Consider the following 23701-nt stretch of genomic DNA (forward strand, 5'->3'; position numbering starts at 1 on the left):
ATAGAACAGCATCAGGGCTGTTCCAAATGGAGCTAATGCATGACAACCCTCTTCCTACGAAGAAGCCTGCTGAGCAGAAGAATAAGCGTGGAAGCTGCCCGTGGCCCTGGGATAAACCCCCGCCTCACTGGCAACTCCGTTACTGCTGCTGCTGCTCAAGTAAGAATCCCTCACGATACGGTCGGTGTCGTCCTCGACAAAGTCATGCGCCCGGCCCCAGCCACCACCACCGGGAGTGTGGATGACGCAGCGATCCCCCGTCTGCATATCGACCTGACCACGACTGCCGATATTGATCCAGCGCTCACCTATGCCCTTGCCGTCTCCTTCCGCTCGGGTGGCTGTGGTGTGCTGGACCCAGTAGTTAGCCCCCGAGGCACCCTCTTCGCCGCCGAACATGCCGTGCGGCCGGTGTACGCGCCGCTCCGTGATGAGTCCAAACGTCAGCGGGGCGCGGCACTCCCAGTCGCGCACGACGCCGTTGCCGCCCCTGAACAGACCGCGGCCGCCACTGCCCCGGCGGATCGAGAACTCGCGCACGAGGACCGGGTAACGCTTCTCGATGATCTCGATATCGGTGGTGCGGGTATTGGTCATATGGACTTGCACGGCCTGTTTCTGCGTTAGCTCTCTTTGCAGCAGTGATAATAGTTTTCTTTTTTTATGCTGGTTGCAGGGAGAGAGGCGGGACGGGAAGACGTGGGAGACTGAAAGAGATGTTGGGGCCGAGAGGAGGGAATCTACTTACAGAAGCGCCATGCCATGTCGGGCCGGCCCCTTCACCGCCGCAGATGGTTTCGCCATACCCAAAGCCGAAACCGGTCTTGCCTCCAACGTCGCCATCCGCGTCGGAGGCACAGTTGCCAAAGAAGCCGAAGCAGTTCATGCAGCCCTGGGAGTCGGCCGCGGCGCGGAAGGCCTTGAGGAGGAGATCCACAAGACGCTGGGATGTCAATGTGTTCCCACAGCACCTGTGTCAAGCGTGTTGTCAGTAGGCCCAGCTCCGAGAAAAGATCAAAATGGTCTGCGACTACGGCGATGTATTGTAGTAAAGGCTAGGAGACTTACACGGCGGGCCCCGCAGATGGGTTCAGGAAGCAGTTCTTGGGCAAGACGACCCTGGTCGGCGAGAGACAGCCCTGGTTCAGGGGTATGTCGGACCCGATGAGCAGCCGCAGGGTGTAGATGAGCGCCGAGTAGGTGATGGCGGGCGGCGCGTTCATGTTGGACAGCATCTCGCACGACGTGCCCGTAAAGTCGAACGTGGCGAACCCGGTCTCGTCAATCGTAATAGCAACCTGCATCATGCTGCCGTTATCCAGATAGTCCCGGGCCTGCAACGGCCTTCCGCCAAAGCGCCCATACGCCCCTCTTAAGTAGTTACGGACCGCGACCTCGGCGTTCTCCTGGATCATGCGCATGTAGAAGTGCACCGTGCGCTTGCCGTACTCGGCCATGAGGGCATCGATGAGCGCGCTGCCCTTGGCGTTGGCCGCGACCTGCGCCTTGAGGTCTGACAGGTTGTCGCCGAGCCGGCGGGAACCGCTGCAGTTGGGATGCTGGCCTGGCTCGAGGAGGATCTTGACGATGCCTTCCTCGTCGAAGTGGCTGTCGCGAACCAGGAAGAAGGACTTGATGGCGGCGCCTTCTTGCCAGAGCATGGTCGAGTCTCTTGGGTCAGGTCAGCATACGACATTCGGTGGTCAGGGTTTCAACAAGCAATATCTACGTACGGGGGCATGGAGTTGCCTCGGTAACCACCAATGTCCAGGTGATGGCCGCGAGACGCCGTGTAGAAGCAGATGGTCTTGCCATCGGAATCGAAAACCGGAGTGATTACCGTGATATCTAGAAAGAGCTGTCAGTCGGGCATATAACAAGAAAAATGGCGCAACAAAAGCCTTCCTACCTGGCAAATGAGTACCTCCAGCTTCTGGATGATTCGATACCAGGACGTCGCCCGGCCTAAGCTCGCCCCTGTGCAGATTGTGCTGGTACTTGACGGCGTAGCTCATGCTGCCCAGGTGGACGGGGACGTGAGGCGCATTGGCGACCAGCTCGCCGTCCGGGCTGAAGATGGCGCAGGAGAAGTCCAGCCGCTCCTTGATGTTGAGCGACAGGCTGGTCTTCTGCAGGGTCCGGCCCATCTGCTCGGCGATGCTCATGAATCGGTGGCCGAAGATGCTCAGCTTGATGGGATCCGCGACAAGCTCTTTCTCCTGCGCTGGCGACCCGTCTTGCCGAGGCTTGCCGTCCGGCGTGAGGTCAATGACAACGTGCGATGTCAGTATGCGAGCTTGCGACTGCGGTACTACGACGATGGTCTGGGTACTGTCAATGATGATGGCTGGACCATGGACCACCGCGCCTGGCTCAAGGTTGCCGAGAAGATAGACTCGAGTCGGTTGCATTCCGCCATTGGCGAAGAACACGTTTGCCTAGATATCTGTTAGCCGACAGGTTGGCGTGAGGAAAGAACCCAGATGGCGCATCCTACCGATCTTTCTGCGGGGGCTTTTGTATTTTCAAAATGGCTGTTCTTCAGCTCGAGCACCAACTTCTCATTGTCGCGACTGACCTCACTGCTCTTGCCCACGCCCCGAACACGGACGTCATCCACCAAGACCTTTCGATCTTGTGGGAACACGAAGGATAGCTCTCGGAGATGTTCTCTCTCGAAGGCCGATCGCCAGTCCCCATCGTCAGGGGCTCGTACCATGAAGTTTGTATCAGTCCCATGGTACCGAAGGTTTAGATACACCTGGTGCTCCATGTCGTCATGCCGTATGTCTTGAATCCTGAGGCCTTCCGTGACCTTTTCCTTCAAGATTGCGATACGCTCATTGATCCTGGACAGGGACGTCTCCGACAGGATCCCCGACGAGGGTTCCTGGGCCTCTTGCACGATTTCGGCGAGGGCCATGCCGTACGCGGACAGGATGCTCGAGTACTTGTGTATGACGATCCGTCGAATTCCGAGCTTATGCGCAATCTCGCAAGCATGCTGTCCACCCGCCCCGCCAAACGTGGCGAGGTGGTGCTGCGCCGTCTCGAAGCCGCGGGCCTCGGTAAGGGCGCGGATGGGCCGACACATGGACTCATTGGCCACGTCGACGAAGCCGTGCGCCACTTCCACCGGGGTCATGGCGCGACCATCTCTGGCGTTGCTGTCGCGGTTGATCTCGTCCGCGAGCTTCTCAAACTTCCTCGCCACGACGCCCGAGTCCAGGGGCAGATCTTCGCCCGGCCCGAAGATGGCGGGAAAGTACTCCGGGATCAGCCTTCCCAGAAGCAAATTGGCATCCGTCACCGTCAACGGCCCCCTTGCGGTACGAGGCGGGTCCCGGGTGCGCGCCCGCGCTGTCGGGGCCGACCTTGAAGAGCCCGTCGCGCCAGAACAGCATGGAGCCGCCGCCCGCGGCGACGGTGTTGATGTCGAGCTGCGGGGACTGGATCGAGACGCCCGCGGTCGTGGTCTCGAAGACGTGCTCGAAGGACCCACCGAAGCGGCTCACGTCGGTGCTGGTGCCGCCCATGTCGAAACCGGCGACGGGGGCTTGGCCGTCGTAGGAGGTTCGGGCGTGTCCGACGACCCCTCCTGTAAGTTGCCCTCGGGTAAGCCGAAGTGGTATAGGGAACCTTCAACACGGATGAGACTTACCAGCCGGCCCACTGAGAATCCCTTTCAGCCCACTAAAGGTCTTGTGGCTCACCAAGCCGCCGTCGCTCTGCATGAACTCGCAAGAAACCCCGTCCAGGTTCCCGCCCTGGAATCCCCGCGCGAACCCGGAGGCGTAGCGGGCGATCTCAGGTGTCAAGTACGCGTCCGCCGACGCCGAGGAGCCCCGCGAGATCATCTTGATCATGTTGGCGCCGACCGACGAAGAGGTCGACACGTGGCCGAACCCGAACTCGGCCCGGGCGAGCTCGGCCACGCGCTCCTCGTGTCGGGGGTAGAGGTACGAATGCGCGAGGCAGATGGCCAGGGTATCGATGCCCTTGGACTTGATGGCGCGCAACTTGGTCCGCACTTCTTCCTCGTCGAGGGGTCGGATGATGCGGAGCATGTCACCTGTCGAGCCCCTGACCAACACCCCGGTGACCTCGTCCAAGGGTGGTCGGCTATCTTTCCTCGCGTCCTCGTCGTACTCTTCCACCGTGAGACGCTCCGATATCTCTACGACCTCGTCGTAGAGCAGCTCCGGCTTGACGATGCCCAGATCGAACAGCCTCGGTCGCGACTGGTAGCCGATCTCCAACAGATCCCCAAACCCTTGGTTGACGACGAAGGCGTGTCTTGTACCCTTTCTCTCAAGTAGCGCTGGGTAAGCAGAATTAGGGCCAGGGGCCTATCGAAGTGGTAGGACTCGGGACACTCACCGTTGGTTGCCACCGTCGTGCCCATACGGATAGAGTGAATCAGGTCCTTGGGGATAGGAGAGCCCCTCGGGATCGTGGACCCGGAGAGAGTTTCCAAAACCCGCCGGATTCCTTCTGCCGGGGCATCGTCGTAGTTGCCGGGGTCGACCGATAATAGCTTGATGACAATGTCTTCTCTGCCGGGGGCTGAGGCCCAAACGTCGGTGAAGGTGCCCCCGCGGTCTGGGCCAGCTGTTTAGCTTGGATCGCTTTTCACAGCAGCGAAAAGGGGCGACGTTTCATCAAAGGCAAGACTCACCAATCGCAAACTTGACGCTTTTTGAAGGAACGGACCCAACTACAGATTTGTTCTCGACTGTCATGGTTGGTTGCTATCAGCACAACTAAGGGTTTGGGACTTGATTTGTTGCCAAGGGCTGAAGTTTGTGATAACTATGTGGACGGACGTAGTTGATATAAGTGATGTATCACAGCTCCACAGATCCGAAGTCGATATCGGACTCGTCCGACGTGGTTTACTGCAATGGCTGTTAGGTGCAGTCGATCCCACTTGCCTCACCACTTTCACTCGGCCATTGTTAGAAAGATCTGCTATTACCCCAATGGGCTGGCCTCAAAATACAGCAGCGAGTACAGTGTGAGCTGCCAGCGCTTACCCCTCCCTCCCTTTCAGTTAGGCTGAGGTTCCCCCACACATTGCTGGGCGTCGATTCGGGCTTCCCCCGGGACACGGCACAATGCAACCTGTTGGAGATGTCTTGGCAGATCGGCCAATAGGACGAACGAACCGCACAATCCCCTGTATCACCCCTTACATGCTTATCTCCAGGATACGAAGGACAGACGACGGCACATTTCGTACACGGAATATCACCCCTCGTTCTCTTCCACTCGTATCATCCGGGACGTCGCGCCATCCGCGTGATACTTGATGTAACGCGAACCCCAGACTATGTGGAACCTGGAGATAGAGCCAATGCCCAAGATGCGGAGTAAGATGCTACCACAATCTGAGGTGTTACAAATACGCCCTAGCGTCATAGGTGGCGCCTGGTGTCATCCAAGCCCGTGATATACCTGCTCTATCAATGGAAGATAATAGGAGAGAGTGCGAGTAAGAGAGCTCGGGCATAATCTACGATCTGCACTTTCTTGACAGAAATCCGCTATAAGACTCCCAGCGATTATCGTGCTTCTCGAGTCCCAGTTCCATTCCATCCACATAGCAACTGACAGACACGGTTGATTTCTACGTACAGGATGACTACTCGAAAGCTCCAAGAAGACAAGGCGGACGAGCCTCTTCAACCCGTCTCCTCGGCCCATCAAGGACAGACACTGAAGACAGTGGGTGACCCCGCTTTGGACGAAGTCGCGCAATACATTGCCACGCACGATGAGTTCGGGCCGATGACGCCAGAAAAGGAGAAGGAGATTGTCAAGAAGATAGACTTCTACGTTGTACCACTGGTAAGCGGGGCTTCGCGACCCCTGGCATATCAGATCTGTCCTTTCTAACAAGATGCCTAATGGCTTAGCTGTTGCTCATCGCCACCCTCGGAGCCGTGGACAAGGTCCAGATCGGAACAGCGTCGCTCTACGGGTTCCAAGAAGACAATGGCTTCCAGGGACAGGAATACAGCTGGCTCGGGAGTGTCCTTCCCGTTGGTGTAGGTTGCAGCGGTATCTATCTGTTGATCAAGAAGAACAAATCGTTGATGAAAGCTACACCAGACCCTCGTTGGATTGGTGCCAGCTTCGTACCTGGTGCAGAGGGTACCTCCGGCGAAGCTTCTATGCAGCGCGTCCGTGTGCTGGTCCATCTTGACCATCTGCTACGCGCCCTGCCGGTCCTGGAAGGGCTTCATGGCCCTGCGCTTCTTCCTCGGGTTTCTCGAAGCCGCCATCACGCCCACCCTGACGATGATCATCGCCTCGTTCTACAAGAAGGAGGAACAGCCGCCCAGGAATGCCTGTAGGTAGCTCTCTTCCCGCGGAACTACATAGCGTCAACGATTGGTGTGCATTCTCACATCTCACTGCAGTGGTTTTCGCCTACTTCTCCTCCATCCTCAACGGCTTCTTCGCCTTCGTCGTCGGCAAGATCCCCGACAGCGCGCCCCTGGCCAAGTGGCAGTACCTCTACATCATGACGGGCAGCACCAACATCCTCGTCTCCGTCATCATGTTCTTCGTCCTCCCGGACAGCCCCATAAACGCCCGCTTCTACACGCCCGAGCAAAAGTTCCACGCCGTCCAGCGCCTCGCCGCCAACCGGACCGGCATCGCCGGAAACCACCTTCACCGCCGGGGCACGTGGAAGTGGGACCAAGCCCTCGAAGCGGTCTTGGATATCCGCGTCTGGCTGATCGTGCTGTTCAACGTTGTCATCAACATCCCCAACGGCGGGCTCCAGACTTTCGGCTCCATCATTATCAACGATCTCGGCTTCGGCCCGCTCGAGTCCAGCTTGTTGACCATGCCTTTTGGCCTCGTCGCGACGGGCGGCGCGTGGGCGTTTAGTTATCTCGCCGCGCGGTGGCGGAACCGGCGCACCTTGGTGGCCTCTATCGCGCTGCTGCTGCCCATCTTGGGGACCGCGCTGGTGTATGGGCTTCCGAGAGACAACATTCCGGGTCAGATGGTTGGGCTGTACTTTATGTACTTTTACTGGCGTGAGTTGTCTAGCCTTTCTTCTCTTGGTTCATGTACTAATCACTCCGCAAAGCACCCTATGTCGTCGGCATCTCTCTACCACAAGCGAACACCAGCGGCCACACGAAGAAGTCGGTCACATACAGGTATGTCCCCTTTTCTTTCGATATATGAGCCGACTGACAACCGCCTCCCCGCCCTCATCTCAGCCTCGTAACCATTGGCTACGCCGCCGGCAACCTCATCGGCCCGCAGACCTTCCGCTCGGACCAGGCGCCCAAGTATACCGCGGGCGTCGTGGCCATGCTGGCGGCCTACGGCGCCAGCATGCTGCTCCTGGGCGCTTACTGGGCCGTCGCGACCTGGGAGAACGGGCGCCGCGACCGCCGGTACGGTAAGCCGCGGCTGATCCGCGAGGGGTCGTCGGCGCTGGAAGGGTTCGACGACAAGACCGATAAAAAGCAGGACAGTTTTCGGTACACTACTTGAAAGAACCACTGAGGGGGGCGGGCGTTTACGCATCGCCTTAATGGTGACTGCGCTGCTTCACACCATGCTATGCCATGCCTTCCTGTATACTTTGGGGAATATCAAGTGCCGTGGTGTGGTGTTTATCCTATTGGGTACAATGCTTATCCCACTGGATATGGTGTTTATATAATTAGGCAAACAGATTTATAGAGTATTTGCGAAAGGTACTTAGTTACCAGAGGCAGCGTTGTCGCCATCGAGGGGATTTGGAAAATTTGCGATAAGGCTGCAAGCTGGAATAGAGAGGCCTCGTCACTGAACCGTGGGGTCTAACGCCTAGCTACGGTAATTCGTGGTTTGTAGATGTCCATATTATTGCAGGAAGTATGCACAGTAAGGTTCCAGCCGAAATGACTGCATGGAGCTCTTTCTCTGTCCAGCCCTGGCTATGTACATGAAGGACCCAAACTGTTGATCCCAAATGCTTCTCCTAGCTGCTTGTCCCCCCTGTCCAGAGCGTCCGCTGCTAGAAACAGACCGCGTATCATTCATGGAATACCTGGCACGCACCCCATAGCCGCTTGAAGATATCGTGCCCGTCGCGGATTACTTTGTCGCTGCTTGGGGGCTGGGCCACCACCACCCATACTGCTCTGGGGAAGACAACGGTGGGGTTGCTGTCACGCTGCTTTTGCATCTCGTCTCCAAACCTCTCTACAAAAGAGCGGAGTTTGAATGATTCGGTCAAATTATCCATGCGAAAAATGACGGCAAGGGAATGTGCATGGCTGGTGACCTCGACGGGCAAGTTGGGACCTTGAGGAGTGAAGTGCCCAATTGCAAAAGAGTAAAGCGATGGGAATACGTCTTGAAGGAGGCGCCATACATTGTGGAGGGCTGTCCGAAACTCTTTGGTCGGTCCAAACGATTGGAAATGGGGTGCGCCTCCGTCCAGAGTCAGTGTTTCGTCGTAATACACATCGCCAGAGGCTTTCCTAGCGAGCCCCCTTTCAAGGTGCGTAAGGGGCAAGGAAAGAGAATGAACCACTGTCGGATATTCGATATCAAGAACAAGCTTTGGTCCAGGAGACATTTCCGGGTTGGGTTGGTGTTGCCTAGCTTGGCTGCTTGATTGGTCGAGGATAGAGAGGTAGGTTGCAAAGTGGCTAAGGTCTGGATACGATCAGCTCTTGCGGTCCTTGCATCCTTTATAGACCATATGCAAGACCCAAAGCATGCGGGAACTGACACCAACACCGGCTTGATCGCTGTTGGTATGTGGCCAAGTCATAGGTGTCGCCGACAAGATAGCCAGCTTGGATCTCTACTTCCATCAACTAGCTTGCTTCCACCAGGCTCGCATGCCGTATGAAGCGGCCCTGTAGGCGAGCAGTGTTATGTACTCATCTGTTTGCGACAACAAACGAAAAGCGAACGGCATGGATCAATTTATCGGCATGGATCCGCGCGTGGAGGCGTTTGTTTTCAAGCCATGCCCAACTCATTTGACGACATCGTTACTCTTGAACAGAATATACGTAGGTAGCTATTGGGATGGCGACTGTGCGTTGCATTTGATTCTAGAATGACTGTTTGTCTGAACAAGGACAGGCACCCGGAGCATCTTCCCCGCACGACGATGCAGCGGGGACTAAACACGCCGCACTTTGTCGCAATCCCACTTCCCCGGACTCAACGTCTTAGCTGCTTCGCTTGGTCTGACAGCCCGAAACCACTCAAAACTAGATACACATACGGCGGAGTACGACACTTTACGCATGTTGCATCTGCTGCCCCCATCCTGGTGCAGATCGTTCTACCGACGGAGCTGTGATGGGTCAACCTTGACCCCGGGGTGGAGATTCATCCGACATCGGATTCGGAGAACATGCCGACACCCCAACGGAGCCTGATAACCACATCTCGGAGCTCCATCAATAAACTCTCACCCAAGGACCCAATGATCACACTCCAAGATACATCAAAGTTCACGTAACACTGCGGAAACAGAACCACGATGGAGAAGGATGCCCCCATCCTCATTCTCGGCGCCGGCACGTTCGGCCTGTCGACAGCCTACCACTTCGCCCAAGCCGGCCACTCCAACATCACCGTTCTCGAAAGGTCCGCCGCCGTGCCGCCCGCAGACTCGGCCGGCAACGACCTCAACAAAATCGTCCGGGCCGAGTACGAGGACCCCTTCTACGCCGAGCTCGCCTTGCAGGCCATGGCGGCCTGGAAGACGAACCCGCTGTTGGCGCCCTACTACCATGAGACCGGCTACCTGCTGGCCAACTCGGCGGCGGCGCCCGAAAAGGCCAAGAAGACGCTGCTCAAGTCGTTGGGGTCCATCCAGCAGCACCCGGCCTTCCGGGGCAAGATCTCGCCCATCGAGACGCGCGCGGACATCGCCAAGGTCGCCCCGGTGTTCGACGGGCCCATGGAGTGGAAGGGCTACTTCAACCGGTTCGCAGGCTACGCCCACTCCGCCGACGCGCTCACCGCCATGTACTCGGCCTGTTGCGCCCTGGGCGTCCAGTTCCACACAGGAGACGCCGTCAAGTCCCTGAACTACACTTCCGACAAGCGCTGCACCGGCGCCGTCACTGCGTCGGGCAAGACGTACACCGCCGCCCTAACGGTCCTCGCCCTCGGCGCCGCGCTCGCCACCGTCCTCCCCGAAGTCGGTCGGCAAGTCGCCGCCAACGCCTGGCCCGTCGCGCACATCCAGCTGACGCCCGCCGAGGCCCAGAAGCTGCGCGGCATCCCCGTCACGTACGCGCGCGACCTCGGCTTCTTCTTCGAGCCGGACCGGCGGACCAATCTCCTGAAGCTCTGTCCCTCGGGTGCCGGGTACACCAATTTTGGTTCTTCGACGTCCTCTGCCGAGTCTGAGGGGAGGCAAGGCTCGTCCGTCCCGCCCGACTTCAGCGCCTTCATCACCCCCGCCGATGAGGAAAAGATCCGCAGACTCCTCCGGGAGACGATGCCGGGGCTGGCAGAGCGCCCGCTCATCAACGGGCGCCTCTGCTGGTGCGCCGACACGGCCGACTCAGAGTACATCATCGACTTTGTGCCCGGGACGAGCGGCAACTCCCTGATCGTCGCGAGCGGCGACTCGGGTCACGCGTTCAAGATGCTGCCCATCGCGGGCCGGTGGCTCGTGGAGCTGGCCCGCGCTGGCAAGCAGGAGACGAGGCGGTGGAGGTGGAAGGCCGGCCAGGACGCGGGCGGGGATGTCAGTTGGAGGATCGGGCGGCCTGTGGATCTCAAGGATGTGCCGTTGGCGGTTAAGTCGAAGTTGTAGTGTATTGTACGTGGAAGTCAAGGACACCTTGATCTCATACGAATAGGCCAAGGAAATGAATAAATCTGTTTTGCTCGTAACCGCTCTTAGTTCAGCAGACTGAAAAGACGTACAAAGAGCATATTACCCCCGTATTAGGATAGCCAAGCAGGAACAACGGATGACAGGCAAAGAGACAGTTTGTCAATGCTGTTGTTTGGTCCAACAATAATATAACAACAAAAGCTCTGTGTTGTATGCAAAAGCAGAAATCCACTATAAACGTGGAACATGGTAGTCCGTAAACATATCCCTCTGCGTCCCTCTGGTAAAAGTCATCATCAAGCACGAATCCGAGGAAAAGCGAGACATCAGGACCGGCAATTCCCCCGACAGGTCACATCAACTGCAATACATACATCCTCGCACCCTTCTCGCGTCTATTCAGCTCCTTTCGTAGGATCTGTCGGTATCGAGATGGAAACTGTAAGCCAAGCCGACCCGAATGACACCAGGCATTTCGAAGTGCTCTTGATAGGCGGGTTCTTCTACCTGGCGTGCCTCGTGACTCTCACTGATCTGAGCTGCCGGGCCATTCTGAGCGCTTCAATCGAAGGCCGCAGGAGTAAGATGGGTTGTGAAAGCATGTCGGATCGGCAGTTCTTGGAGTTCTGTGATTCGGGCCCACTCAGCGTGCAGCAACGGCTGATTCTGGATGAGTACAAAACGCGCAGGTTTATGGAAGGCTTTTTGATCAAATTTTTGACCATGGTTAGCAAGCACCTAATGGTTTCGCTGGACAACATGGACCAGGGACGTTACCATACCATATTGGCATCAGCATTCATGCATGGCTTCATAGGGCATCTTTTGCTGCAGCTTGTTATGGTATGCGGCTTGCTGATTATGGCCTTTGACTCTGGCTTAACGCCCTGGTCTGTGGTGGTTCTGGCGGCAGGCTCCCAAATAGCAGGGAGTATCGGGTTCTGGGCCGAATGCACTCTAGCACTGAAAGCCTCCCTGACACCGAAGACGCACTGGAAAAGTATATTGACAACGAGATCCGGTTCTATAGCGCCGTTGGGGCCAGCGGGATCAGTGCAGGGGTACAAACAGCTGTGGCCATTCTAACCCCTAGAGCCGAGTTGCTTGGCTTTTTCCCCATCTGGCTCTGGGTAATCTTGTGTGTTAGATGCGATGTTCTCAGCATGGTTAAATTCCAGAACTACGGCGGAATTCGAAAGGTTACCAAGGAGAAAGTGACTGGCGCCCGCCGCCGAGGGTTCAATGTTGGGAACTCGGCTCATTTGGGAGCTGCGGCATTTGGCGTGCTGTTTACTCTAGTAAAGCTATGGCTGAGATGATAGCCCACAAGCGAATTGTTTACTGTTTAAGATGGCGCGAAGTACTTGGGAGACGCCTTAATGGAGGTCTGACAAAGCGACTACTTATCAGTGCCATTGTTTTAGTCTAATAATAACTGCAGTAATAGCATAATAAATAGAAAAAGCATTGTTTCTCGCAAAAGGCAGCATATATATTTCCCAGCAGCCCATTGATGTCTGCAGAATATGTCAACAAGTAAACGAGGAAGGCAGCCTACCAGAAGACACACACTCCCGCCATTCCTTCTTCGACGCCGCGCCCCGATATCAAAATGAGCTCCGCTCATCAACCCGGATCGAGTAAAGCGTGGGTCTCCCGTAATACCTTGCTGATATTGGGATACGCCCTTGCATGCTTTATCGCGACTTATAGTTATGTACCACTAAACTGCTATAGGGCATTGCAATCTATGCTCGAAGGTTCCGCGGCTGAGATGGACTATGGCGACATGTGGTACCCAAAGCTTCTTTGGGCGTACTTTCAAGGCCCCAGAGGCGGCTTGGGCGACTTCAGCATTCACCAAATCTGGCGTGAGGCACTAGACCCCAGCCTTTTTCGTCAGCATCTCCCTCGCCACTGGTTGATCTCACTAGAAAACCTGAGCCAGGGGCGTTATCATACCCTCATTATGGGAGCATTCCTACACGCAAGCTGGGAGCATTTGTTGAGCGGCGTGTTGTTTGGGACCTGCCTGTTGAGCTTAGCATTCAGGCTCGGTTTGGGGCGGTGGTCCATAATGATACTGACGACCGGCACCCAGGTGGTGGCGACTTTGGCAGAATGGACCGAGGTTTGGCTCGCGTTAAGAGTTCCCCATGACCCCGAAGATCCGTGGGAAATGAAAATCAACAAAATAATTACTAATCGGAACTCTATAGGAAACAGCGCGATCATTTGTGGGATCGCAGCCGCCCTGGCTTGCCTCTACCCGCGAACACGAGTGCTTCCCTTTGTACCTCTCTGGTCTGTTGTTCTTTACATGGTTGGCCGGGATGCTATAGAACAATATCGACTCGACGTTAGGATACATATTCGGAACGCTCTAGAGATGCAGCTGGCCGGCTATCAAGTCTCCATAAACGTCAGTCACGCGGCACACTTGGGAGGTGCCGCATTTGGAGTCTTTTTTGCTCTCGTGTGTACTTATGTCAAGTATCGAGGCAACTGGGAGCATCGAAACAACAGCAGGAGTCGTGAAGTTGGGCCCCTGATTCCACATCCTTTCCTGCATACAGGCCCCGCTCTTACTACCGCCGCGGGGGCGCTCGTCGCCGTCATCATGTAGAACCTTGATCTCGACGCCCTGGTCCAGGCCGATGGTACCGGGCTTATGCTTCACCAGAAGCAGCGGGTTTCATGTCTTCTGGTGGGCTGAATCAAAGGCAGGGGCTCAGCTGAAGACCCTAAGCTCTTTGCTATGCCAGATGCCGTCATTTTGTTTAAGATACAGTGTTTCATGGAGTTGATGTTTACGGAAAAGGACTCGAAAAGAGAGAGTAGCATATCGTAACACAACTTGAGTAGATATCGCAGAGGCAATAGCTGGATCCCTGCTTATAATACGATTTTGTTTTAGATGCGTTTCTCTGGGCTTAATTTCTATCAGTCATTGTGAAACTCGGTAACCTACGAAAGTCAGAACCACGAACGCAAAGCACTCTTCATGGTTAACTACATGGCGTCAGCGGGACTGGGCCAGCCTGTCACAGATAGCACTCGGGAAGGACTAAGACCTGTATATAGCTGGCGCGCTTAGCGGACCATCATAGTAGTTGGCGTTTCTAAGATACAAGAGTGTGATCAGCCCTGATGGGTATTGCAGACGCAACCGGCTGTTGTATGTAGCTTCCTGCACCAGTGATATCCCTGTTGGGAACCCTCCTCTGCGCTCACCACCATCATTACGCATGTATGGTTTGTATGCTTAAAAGGGCCGGTCTATCCACCGGACGTATGCAGGTCGCCAAAATAAGCGGCCTCCCAAGCCTAGATCAACATCCGTACTCTAGGTCCTCTAGTGGCCATCGGGTTGGGCGTGATGTTGTCGCACGACCACCAAAGTACTCTATCGATTCGAGGCGTGTGAGGTGGTAACATTGCCATTTGACAAAAACCGGAAACCCACTGTCTACTGTGTTAGTTATGTGTTCCCGATGGCGTCAACCTGAAGAACCTTACCATGGGTAGCTTGATCCGCATCGGGCCGTGTTTGCTGACGATACAGGGTGGCAACAACTCCTGCGATAGCCAGGACTGACGCAGTAACGCCAAATACGATGCTCACGATGACCTCGAGTGGCATTTGAGTGTGCTGCTTGATTGATGCTAGACCTAGAATCCACAGTGTGGGTGAATGCCAGCCTGCTTGTCTGGACCAGTGGATGGTTCGTCCCGGCCTTCCTGCAACAGCCCTCGTTTGCCACTTCTGCTGCCACCAACCTCGTAACTGGGAGGCCAGAGTGCAGCACGTTGCATCGCATTTCGAGAGCGGCATGAGCATCTCCGAGTGGCAGATTTCCAGCCCCAACGCATTTGCCCGCCCGCTAGACGGCAAGTACGTGGCTTATCCACACCCCTTGATGACGAACGCTTTTTTGGAGACTCTACGCGGCACGACCCTGCTTTCGATTCCGAAGGAAGATGTAAAGCGCTCAAAGGCTATAGACGTATGTACGCGCTGCCATATGCCCAGGGGTTTCTTGCTCGGCATACAGGGATCCTCTCACACGAAAATGCACCAATTGTTTCAAAACCAACCGGTGGTGCAGCTTACAGGAGGACGGCGTTTTTTCAGATCACGCTCATCAGTGTGTTGACGAGTTTCTCATGATATGCCCTCTTTGCAACATCGTCTTCTGGGAGAAGGAATCGCTCCGACAACACTGTATGTCATTGCACATGGATGCAATCATCAGGCATATTCATGATCATCCTCTGAAGAAAATACACTGCTCTGTTTGTCAAGGGGATACTGGGAAGATCGACTCAGACCCGGAAAGTGTGCTTAGGCACATGCTGGAGTACCATATGCCCAAGTCTGCCAGTTATTCGGGGCCCGTCTATCTGATGTGCCCTATTTGCTGTTGTCCGGTTTGGATGGAAACGTATTACGTGCCAAGAAAGCACGCCATGGAATGCATAGCGGACAGGTTCATCTCCAACCCAGAGGACTGGGGCTGTCGTGCTTTTTATATTTAATTCGAAGTTCATTGAAAAGAAGAAAAGAGAAATCAACGCCGTGCCATGGTTGCCTTCTCGCAACAATATGTATAAGTAGTTCCAAGTGGTACGTGACGTTGTGTACATACACAATCAGGATAGGGTCGACAACAAGCTGTTGATTGTACGTACGTGACTTGAAGCTACCTGGACATGCAGGCAAGGAGGTATGGACGCTTCAGGAAACAAATCCAAGAGCTGTAGAGACGTCACGTTGATCAAGTAGATAACGCGAAGTGGTTTCCTTTGCATCAGGGGACGTTGGATGTGTGGGTTGTTGTGTTTTTCCCGGCAACGGTACAGGCAGCCGTCAAGGTCACCATGGCTTAGCATCACATCATAACATTGAAAGAAAGGTGGTGGCAGGGAGTCGGTCTTGCTCTACGTAACTGCCTAGCCAAGTCACTTGATGCCTTTCACATTGCCAAGAGCATGCTTCGATGGAGCCAAAAGTCCCTGCCGGTTCATGCCAGCCGTCATTCTTTTGGTGTCATATTAGTACAGTTTGCTTTGCTCTATGATGTGACCCATACTCCGTGACAGACACACGGTTCCTCTAGTTGTCCTCGGTGTTCTCGTTCTTGGCCAGATCGTTCTCCTTCAATAGCGTGGTGATCTCGTCGGCGCTCCACAGGCGGTGGTAGATCTTGCCGTCCTCTGTCTGACCCACTGTCGCGAATTCAACTAGAAGAGCTTGGTGTCAGTACCGTCTTATCATCTCAGTGTGGGTGGGGCAGTTTCCGGGGGACATACTCTTCTCGCTGCTCAGCTTTGTCGAGTCCATCGTCTTGCTGAGCACCTTGACCGCCATGGCGCACGCCTCCTTGAGAGTGCAGTCCTCCTTGTAGTCCTGCTTCAGCAAGCTGGAGGCGCTCGCATTGTTGGCGCCGGCGCTCGTCGCCTTCCAGCCGCCGTAGTTGCCCGAGGGGTTGCTGAGGTAGAGCTGGAACTGGCGCTGGGGATCCCAGCCGGCGTAGATGAAGGAGACACCGAAGGGTCGGAGACCACCGTGTTGTGTGTATCCTTGCTTCAGGTCGCAGAGCCGGCGCACGAGCTGCTCGCAGGGAATGTCTTCGTTGTAGGTGAGGAGGTAGCGCTGGGCGGCTTGGCGGGCGTAGTTGATGAGGATGTTGGCATCGGCCGTCATGCCAGCGACGGCGCAGATCATGTTGCTGTGTATGGTTAGCTGCTGTGCGAATCGCAAGTCCAAGTGCGCGGGCGACCTACTCGTTCAGGATGTAGAGCTTCTCGGCTGATGTGTCCTGCTCCAGTAGCTTGGATGTGACCTTGCGCTCGGCGGCCAAGACGATGCCATCCTTGGCGAGGATGCCGATGGCGGTACCGGCGTGGGAAATGGCCTCGAGGGCGTACTCGACTTGGTAGAGGCGGCCTTCGGGGGAGAAGATGGTTGTCTGGAGGAGAGGGAGGGTCAGCTTGTTTTGTTCGGGTGCGGGCGGCGGGCCAGCTCAACAGCACAGGTGCAAGATGCGGGAGGATTGGCAGAGGTGGCTTACTCGGGAATCGTAGCGGCGAGACATGATGGCGGGATGTGAAGATGGAAATGGCCCGCGGCGGTGGTTTGTTTATCTGTTGATTAGGACCTGAAGAGACAGCAGTGTTTCTTCTACGGTCGGGTCGGGTGGATGTATCGCGGGTCGGGACTTGTGATGCTGCTGGGCGGGAAGGCTGAGGGAACGACGTAAGGTCAGTGGCAGTCAGTGGCAGTCAGTGGCAGTCAGTGGCAGTGAGTGGCAGGCAGAGAGCTGGCCAACGCAATTGATGCAGCGCTAGGGAAAGGCTGGCGGGACCTCAGCTGCTGGTAGTGCTAGGCAAGAGCCCACACGCGTTCGGGCAGGTAGCCAGGTAGCTGCGATTAGATAAGAAACTGAAGACTGCCGCAAAGTCTCACCAGCCACAACAGCTCGGAGCTTGGAGCTTGGAGCTTGGAGCTCTTGTGGCGGAAGCTGTCTGCGTTAAGACTGGGCCTGACTGCCTGAGTCGGACTTTTCGAATGGGCCACTGATCAACCGACTGGAAGGTTCTGGTCCGTGCAGCCGCTAATCAGGTGATGCTGGGGAGGTATCGTGCCCTATTGATTCGCAGCGGCAGTACTTAGATGAGAGGGATCAATCGATTAGGTAGGCCAGTCCACCTCCGCTTCTTCTGGCCTGCCCTGCTGCCACTCCTCCAGAAGACTCCTCCGCACCCTCCTAGCCTTCTACCCGAGCCCTCCCAAATCCAATCCCAATCTTCGTTGACTGCTCTCCACTGCCCAAGTCTCACTCTCCATCTTCAATCTTCTCCCACACCACCACCTGAACCTCGTACTGTCGCAGTATGTGAGGGGTCCGATTAATCAATGCCTCCGAATCTACGACGACTACGACAGCCACTACCGCGCGACACCAGTCTGGCTTGATTCGCACCTCCTCCCCTTCCCGACCGATCTTGCGACTGAACTGACGGACGGACCCTGTTTCCTCTCCCTCCCCCAAACTCCACTTAACGAGGCACGCGATCTCGCGACCGTGATTTTTCCCGTTCCTGTTTGCAACCGCCGCCTTCACCTCTCCACGCGCAACCCACTCGAATCCTTCTCAGCTGCTCCTTCTGCTGTTGCCTAATACTTTGCGACACGGCTGACATACTCGCCGCCCGACAAAGAACAGCTTGGGAAGCTCCTTCGTTCTCTCCGCAATCGTAGGTTGGAGGGAATTGGCTCGACCCGGGGATTTGTGCTTGACGAGAGCCGCTGGGAGCCGATCAACACAAGACTCTGCCCACACTTTGCGACGGCGCAGTCCTTTACCAGCCTGCCTGTGTCGCGTCTGCCTTCTTTCTTCAAAGCAATAGTTGAATCTTGCTGCGTAGAGTTTTCCCATGATTGCCCGGACAGTGACCGCCCGCCCTTCAAGCCACTCTTAGTAAATACATCATCCTACACTTGCCCGTCGCATACAAAGCGGTCCATCCTGCAAGCATTCGCGGCACCCCAGAGCAATCGCAGCAAACCACAAGCAACTCGTATAAGAAAACAGCACAGCTTCACTCTGTAACAGGCTCACTCACCCACCATGTCTGGTAAGCGCACCTCCCACAACCGTACTGGCGCAACCCGCACCCGCGCCTCTCTGCTTGCGCAAACCTCGCCGTCGTCCCCCGTCACGACGCGGAGCGGCAGAAGAGGCGCCACGACAAGTGTCGCGGCGCATGGCGAAGTCGCCATGCCCTCCCAACGACAGTCTGATCACAAACAGTATCACACACGCAGTCTAACACGTAATCTACCCACACCAGCCGAGCAAGAGCCCCGCCGATCGGTGCGCGCCACCAAGGGCCAGCACACCAAAGCCTTCGAGGCCCTCGAGAACGGCCCCCAGCCGACGAAGCGGAAGCAGGCCGCCAAGAAGGGCAAGAAGGCGGCGCAGAAGGAGGAGGAGGAAGAAGACGAGGAGGTCATCCGCTGCGTCTGCGGCGCCATCTCCCAGGACAACGACGACCCCAACGAGCCATGGATCGCCTGCGAAAAGTGCGGCGCCTGGCAGCACAACGTCTGCATGGGCATGAGCATCTTCGACGACGATCTACCTAAGGAGTATTTCTGCGAGCAGTGCAAGCCCGAAGACCACAAGGACCTCCTCGACGGCATGGGGCGCGGCGAAGAGCCCTGGGTCACGCGGCGGCAGAAGCACGAGGATGAGAACAAGAAGAAGAAAGGCGGCAAGAAGGGCAAGGCCAAGCGCGTCAGCGACTCCAATTCCAAGGACCGCACCTCGCCCGCCGCGTCCGCCTCCAAGGCCAAGCCGTCCCCGACGCCCGAGGTGAAGAAGGAAGAGGAGCCAGCCGCAGCAGCCAAGGGCGGCAAGCGGAAACAGCAGCAGCGCGACCACTCGCAAGGGCCCCAGAGCAAGCTGCGCAAGGTCGCCGCCGAGACGCCGGCCGTCCCGTCTGGGCCCAAGTACACACCACCCGAGGACCTGGCCGCCAGCGTCGACAAGCTGGAGCCCGCAGCCCGCAAGAAGGTCGCACAGGGTCTGCAGAAGTCTCTCGAGGCCGCACTCGAAGCCGCCGTCAAGGAGCACCTCTTCGGCATCCCGAAAGACAGCAACAAGAAGGCTCTCGCCGAGCGTCACGCCCTCGAGATCGAGCGCGCCCTGCACGACAGCCACAGCCAACAAGCCGCCACCACCCAGGCGCGGACACTGATCTTCAACCTGAAGAGGAACGTGCCGCTCGCCGTCCGCGTCTTCAACCGCTCCTTGACGCCTCCCACGGTCGCCTCCATGTCCACCAACGAGCTGGCCACCGAGGAGCTCCAGCGCGAGACGGCCGAGATGAAGGCCAAGGCCGACAAGCAATCCACCCTGGTGGCCGAGGAAGCCCCGCGGGTCCGACGCACCCACAAGGGCGACGAGATTGTCGAAAACGAGAGCTTCGCCGCCACCGAGGAGGTGCCCTCGGTTTTGCGCAGGCAGAGCGTTAAGGACGCCTCTGCCGGCGAATCGAGCAAGTCTCCGGGCCAGGGCGCATCCGCCACGGCATCGGGGGCTGAGCGACCAAGCAAACCTCTCCGGGTCGATACCCAGGGCGCGCAGCGGTCACCCAAGGGATCCGGTTTTGATATCGACAAAGTCTTCGGGGGTGTACGGTCTCCTTCCGCATCTGCACACCAGCGCCGCCCCTCAGCGCCAGTCCCTCCTACTGGCCCGGGTGTGGATCCCGATGTCGACCGCTTGTTGGACGACGGCACCGACTCGCCTCCCTATTCCCCCACCGAGAACCTGGACCCCGATGTGGTATGGCACGGTGACCTCAAGATGGGCAACACCGCCGAGTTCCGCGCCGTCGCCAAGTATGCCGGCGGGGCCGACCTCAGCAAGCAGAGCGGCATCGCCTGGAACGACCTCATCCCCGTCGTCCTGAACGTCGCCGGCCGCATCCCCCGAGGACAAGGCGGTCCCCTACCTCTGCGGTCTGCGGTACAACAACCAGATCGATCTTGTTATTACCAGTCTGTCAGTTGCCGACTCCAACGACGCCGCGGCGCGGGCCAGCTTCCAAACTGTTATTCACTACTTCATGTCGAAGAAGCGGTACGGCGTCGTGGGCGACCGCAAGATGGGAAATGTTCGGGATACCTACCTCGTGCCCATACCCGAGGGCGATGGCCCCTTGCCGGAGCCACTTCAGAACATCGAAGGCCATCTCATCCCCCAGAACCGGACCGAGCCTCTCTTGCTGCTGATCTTTGTATATCGCGACGAGAAGCTGCAGCCGTTTGTCAACACCGAAGCCCAGGCTCAAATGCCTGTGCCACAGGGTACCCCGACTCCGCTGTCGATGCAGGCCTCTACGCCAGTGCCTGATCGCCGGCAGTCGTCTGCTGCTGCGCCGACCTGGTCACCAGCCACGCCACAGGCACCTCCCAGCGCGACGTTCCCGACGCATCAGAGCCATACCCCTATCCCGCCTCCGGTCATTCCAGGCCAAGTTGCCCCAGCTGCGGCTCATGCACAAAGCCCGGCTCCCCAGCCTCCTCAGCAGGCTCAGCCTCCACATCAATATCAACCACAGCAACCTCATCCTCAGCATCCACCCCAAGTTCAGCCTCAGCCTCATCCTCAGCCCCAAGGACAACCTCAACATCATCCTCAAGCCCCGCACCAGCCTCACACCCAGTACCAGGTTCAACCACCTCCCCAGCTGCAGCAACCTCAGATGCAGCAGCCACCCCAGTTTCAGCAACAACCACCAACCCAACCTCTTCGACAGACACCGGGCCCCGCGGCGCCCTCACCGGCCCAAGACCTCGAGGCCACGAAGCGTGCGCAGGCCGAGGGCGAGGAAAAGGCCCGCCAGGTCCTGGGTCCCCTCTTCAACAGCCCGACGGTGACCTTCCTGCTCCCCACGCCGCCCGTATGAAGGAGGGCGAGTGGAACGCGGTGAAGCGGTGCCTGGAGCGGGACCCCGCGCGCGCGACGACCTGCCGCTGCTCAGCAAGCTCCTCACGGAAGAGGGCAACAACGCGCGCCAGAACGGCCACTCGACGACGCAGGCGCCGCCTTCGCAGCACCAGACCAACAGCAGCGCCTCGCCCACCGGTGTGGTGCAGACGACGCTGGCGGCCGCGGCTGCGAACCTGCCGCCCACGGGGGCGCCGCCGTCGGCGCCGTCAGCAACCACGGTTCAGCCTAAAGCATGATGAAATGGTTACGGAAACTTTGCACGCGTGCGAATCATCCGTAGCGGAGTTATTGGGAGTCATGAGACGCAAGGGACCAGTGCTGTACTTTGGCAACTTATTTGCAAGAATCAATTAAGAGAGCCGAGCCGGATACATATGGTATACTCTTGTCTATTCACTTAGGTCCCGCTCTATGCTGCTGCTGCTATGTGATGTTGTTGAGATGCGCCTCTTGGAACCCTTGCGTCATCTTCTGCCTATATGATATTCGGCTAGATTGCGGGTAGATACGCCTTAAGGGGCACCATCTCTATTCCTCTTTTACTTGGTGACATCTTCTGCAGACATATCAACGGGCCACTGGGGAGTATGACTGTATACCATAATACCTTTTACCCCAAACAACATTTGCCATAGCCACAACTCGCTCAAAAAATCCTTTTCGTGAACTGACAACGGAATCGTGATGCGCGTGATTTTCTTAATCGAATCATGCCGCTCATGTGCAATTCGGGGCCAAAAGGGTTTGGCGCCTCCCCTAGCATGCAGTGACAGTCCTTGCTAATTTCCATCAATTGATGCAGAATGCCGGGGCCAGTAGGTATGGCATCTGCTGTAGAGCTTGTTTGGTCTCTGGCGCCACCTATTTGGACGTTGTTCAAACCCAGAAGTGCTGTACAGATATTACCATTGCCACTTTGACGCAATGGTGTTTTTTCCTTTCCTTTTGCCAACCGACTCCTGTACAAGCAAGGAATCGTCATATCGCCAAAGCTGGCAGCACAGGTGTTCCAAACGCTACATGAATCTAAACATCAAATCACGAGTCACGGAATAATATATATATATATCCGAATTAATGGATCATAATGAGCTTATCCTTCGTGAGCCGTCAATTGTTCTGTCTCTAACTATCTTGTCTCTAGCAACCATGTAACCATCGCAACCCTTGATATCAACTGTCTATTTACGCCAACCTTTACCAGCAGTCATGGTGACACTGGACCACCGAATTCGGCTTGGCAGTGCCGACGCGACCAGTCTTTTATGCCTGGTCAATCCAGCTCTTGAGGACCTTCAACTCGCGCTTGACCTTCTGCTGTGAACGAGGGCGCTGCGATGGGGGGGGAGGGTGTGGTCGGATTCGCACAGGTTCTTGTCCCTAATGACGACGAGTAAATCTATAGCACGGGTTGTTGCCACAACATGGCGCTCACACTTGGCAGCAAAGCCCGCACCATCCTCGCGTGTGACAACCATGACGTAGACCACAACCTTGCGATCTGCTCCCTGGTAAAGGTCCACGATGCCAACCGACATGTCGCCAAGGCCGATGTGGTGCAACTCCTCCTGGATGACACGAGCTTGGGCGGAATATGGAGTTACAACTCCTATGTCCTTGGGATCCAACTCGACATGCTGAAGGAGAAATCCGATCACGTCCATGCACACGTCTGTGTGTTAGTCATTGCGACGACTGTTGCTGGCGCGGACAATAGTGACCTTGGCTTTCTGCACATCGATGAACAAGGGGGGATTTTATCAGCGGGACTGGGTGTCGCGCTGTATCGGGCAGACAGGTCGACATCAGGGCCTCGCTCACGGGCTTCGTAGTGGTGATCATGTCAAACTCCTTGTAGTGACGGTCGAAGATCCAATCACTAAGACCAGGTTTCATCCTGCACTGCTCGGACAGGGGAAGGTAAGGCCAGCAGAGATCATATAGCATGGTCAGCTTCACTGACGATGTAGCCCTTGCTTTAGGAAGACCGGAATAATAATATATGACCACTAACACAAAGTAGTAGCCACTAAGTAACAAACCACTGAGACACTATAGTAGAAGTAGCATCCACTGGATAACGGAGTAACCACTGGATAGTAAACTACTTAGACAATAGGTTTATTATACATACTCAGACAATGGGCTAATAATAACGCCACTAGCGAAACGGAGTAATCACTGGAGAAGAAACTACCTAGAAACCAGAATAACAATTAGCAACCACTGGAACATCGGCATAACCGCAAAAAGAGATTCCACTCAGGCAACGGAACAGCGAGTAGAGCGACTGGGGCAACGGAGTAAACTTTGGACGAGAAGCCAATGAGATACTAGA

General features: G+C 56.4%; 7 protein-coding genes across 7 annotated transcripts; 4 read left to right on the forward strand and 3 right to left on the reverse strand.

Annotated features, from left to right (window-relative positions):
• Positions 1-54: 54 nt before the first annotated feature.
• Positions 55-4742, reverse strand: PG986_004817 (uncharacterized protein; the record flags this gene model as incomplete). Its single annotated transcript, XM_066841039.1, has 10 exons — positions 55-612; positions 749-971; positions 1069-1671; positions 1734-1848; positions 1910-2438; positions 2498-3268; positions 3318-3598; positions 3662-4321; positions 4381-4602; positions 4679-4742. The coding sequence occupies 10 exons, from the start codon at positions 4740-4742 to the stop codon at positions 55-57; spliced, it is 4026 nt and encodes a 1341-aa protein (XP_066703666.1).
• Positions 4743-5640: 898 nt separating this feature from the next.
• Positions 5641-7981, forward strand: PG986_004818 (MFS general substrate transporter; the record flags this gene model as incomplete). Its single annotated transcript, XM_066841040.1, has 6 exons — positions 5641-5850; positions 5919-6050; positions 6115-6355; positions 7109-7181; positions 7245-7429; positions 7947-7981. The coding sequence occupies 6 exons, from the start codon at positions 5641-5643 to the stop codon at positions 7979-7981; spliced, it is 876 nt and encodes a 291-aa protein (XP_066703667.1).
• Positions 7982-9523: 1542 nt separating this feature from the next.
• On the forward strand, positions 9524-10813 carry PG986_004819 (sarcosine oxidase; the record flags this gene model as incomplete). Its single annotated transcript, XM_066841041.1, has 1 exon — positions 9524-10813. The coding sequence occupies one exon, from the start codon at positions 9524-9526 to the stop codon at positions 10811-10813; it is 1290 nt and encodes a 429-aa protein (XP_066703668.1).
• A 1636-nt stretch (positions 10814-12449) lies between these two features.
• Positions 12450-13463, forward strand: PG986_004820 (uncharacterized protein; the record flags this gene model as incomplete). The annotated part of the gene is made up of 3 exons (XM_066841042.1): positions 12450-12484; positions 12575-12708; positions 13057-13463. 3 exons carry the CDS (start codon positions 12450-12452, stop codon positions 13461-13463), a joined length of 576 nt encoding a protein of 191 aa, XP_066703669.1.
• Positions 13464-15953: 2490 nt separating this feature from the next.
• Positions 15954-16935, reverse strand: PG986_004821 (proteasome; the record flags this gene model as incomplete). The annotated part of the gene is made up of 4 exons (XM_066841043.1): positions 15954-16081; positions 16151-16569; positions 16625-16809; positions 16912-16935. 4 exons carry the CDS (start codon positions 16933-16935, stop codon positions 15954-15956), a joined length of 756 nt encoding a protein of 251 aa, XP_066703670.1.
• Positions 16936-18471: 1536 nt separating this feature from the next.
• PG986_004822 (uncharacterized protein) lies at positions 18472-21599 on the forward strand (the record flags this gene model as incomplete). The annotated part of the gene is made up of 3 exons (XM_066841044.1): positions 18472-20322; positions 20345-21313; positions 21399-21599. 3 exons carry the CDS (start codon positions 18472-18474, stop codon positions 21597-21599), a joined length of 3021 nt encoding a protein of 1006 aa, XP_066703671.1.
• Positions 21600-22658: 1059 nt separating this feature from the next.
• On the reverse strand, positions 22659-23259 carry PG986_004823 (uncharacterized protein; the record flags this gene model as incomplete). The annotated part of the gene is made up of 2 exons (XM_066841045.1): positions 22659-23035; positions 23160-23259. 2 exons carry the CDS (start codon positions 23257-23259, stop codon positions 22659-22661), a joined length of 477 nt encoding a protein of 158 aa, XP_066703672.1.
• Between the last annotated feature and the right edge of the window lie 442 nt (positions 23260-23701).

Source organism: Apiospora aurea, assembly GCF_038362705.1.
Source record: "Apiospora aurea strain CBS 24483 chromosome Unknown utg000003l_segment0_segment0, whole genome shotgun sequence".
Classification (NCBI taxonomy): Eukaryota; Fungi; Ascomycota; class Sordariomycetes; order Amphisphaeriales; family Apiosporaceae; genus Apiospora; species Apiospora aurea.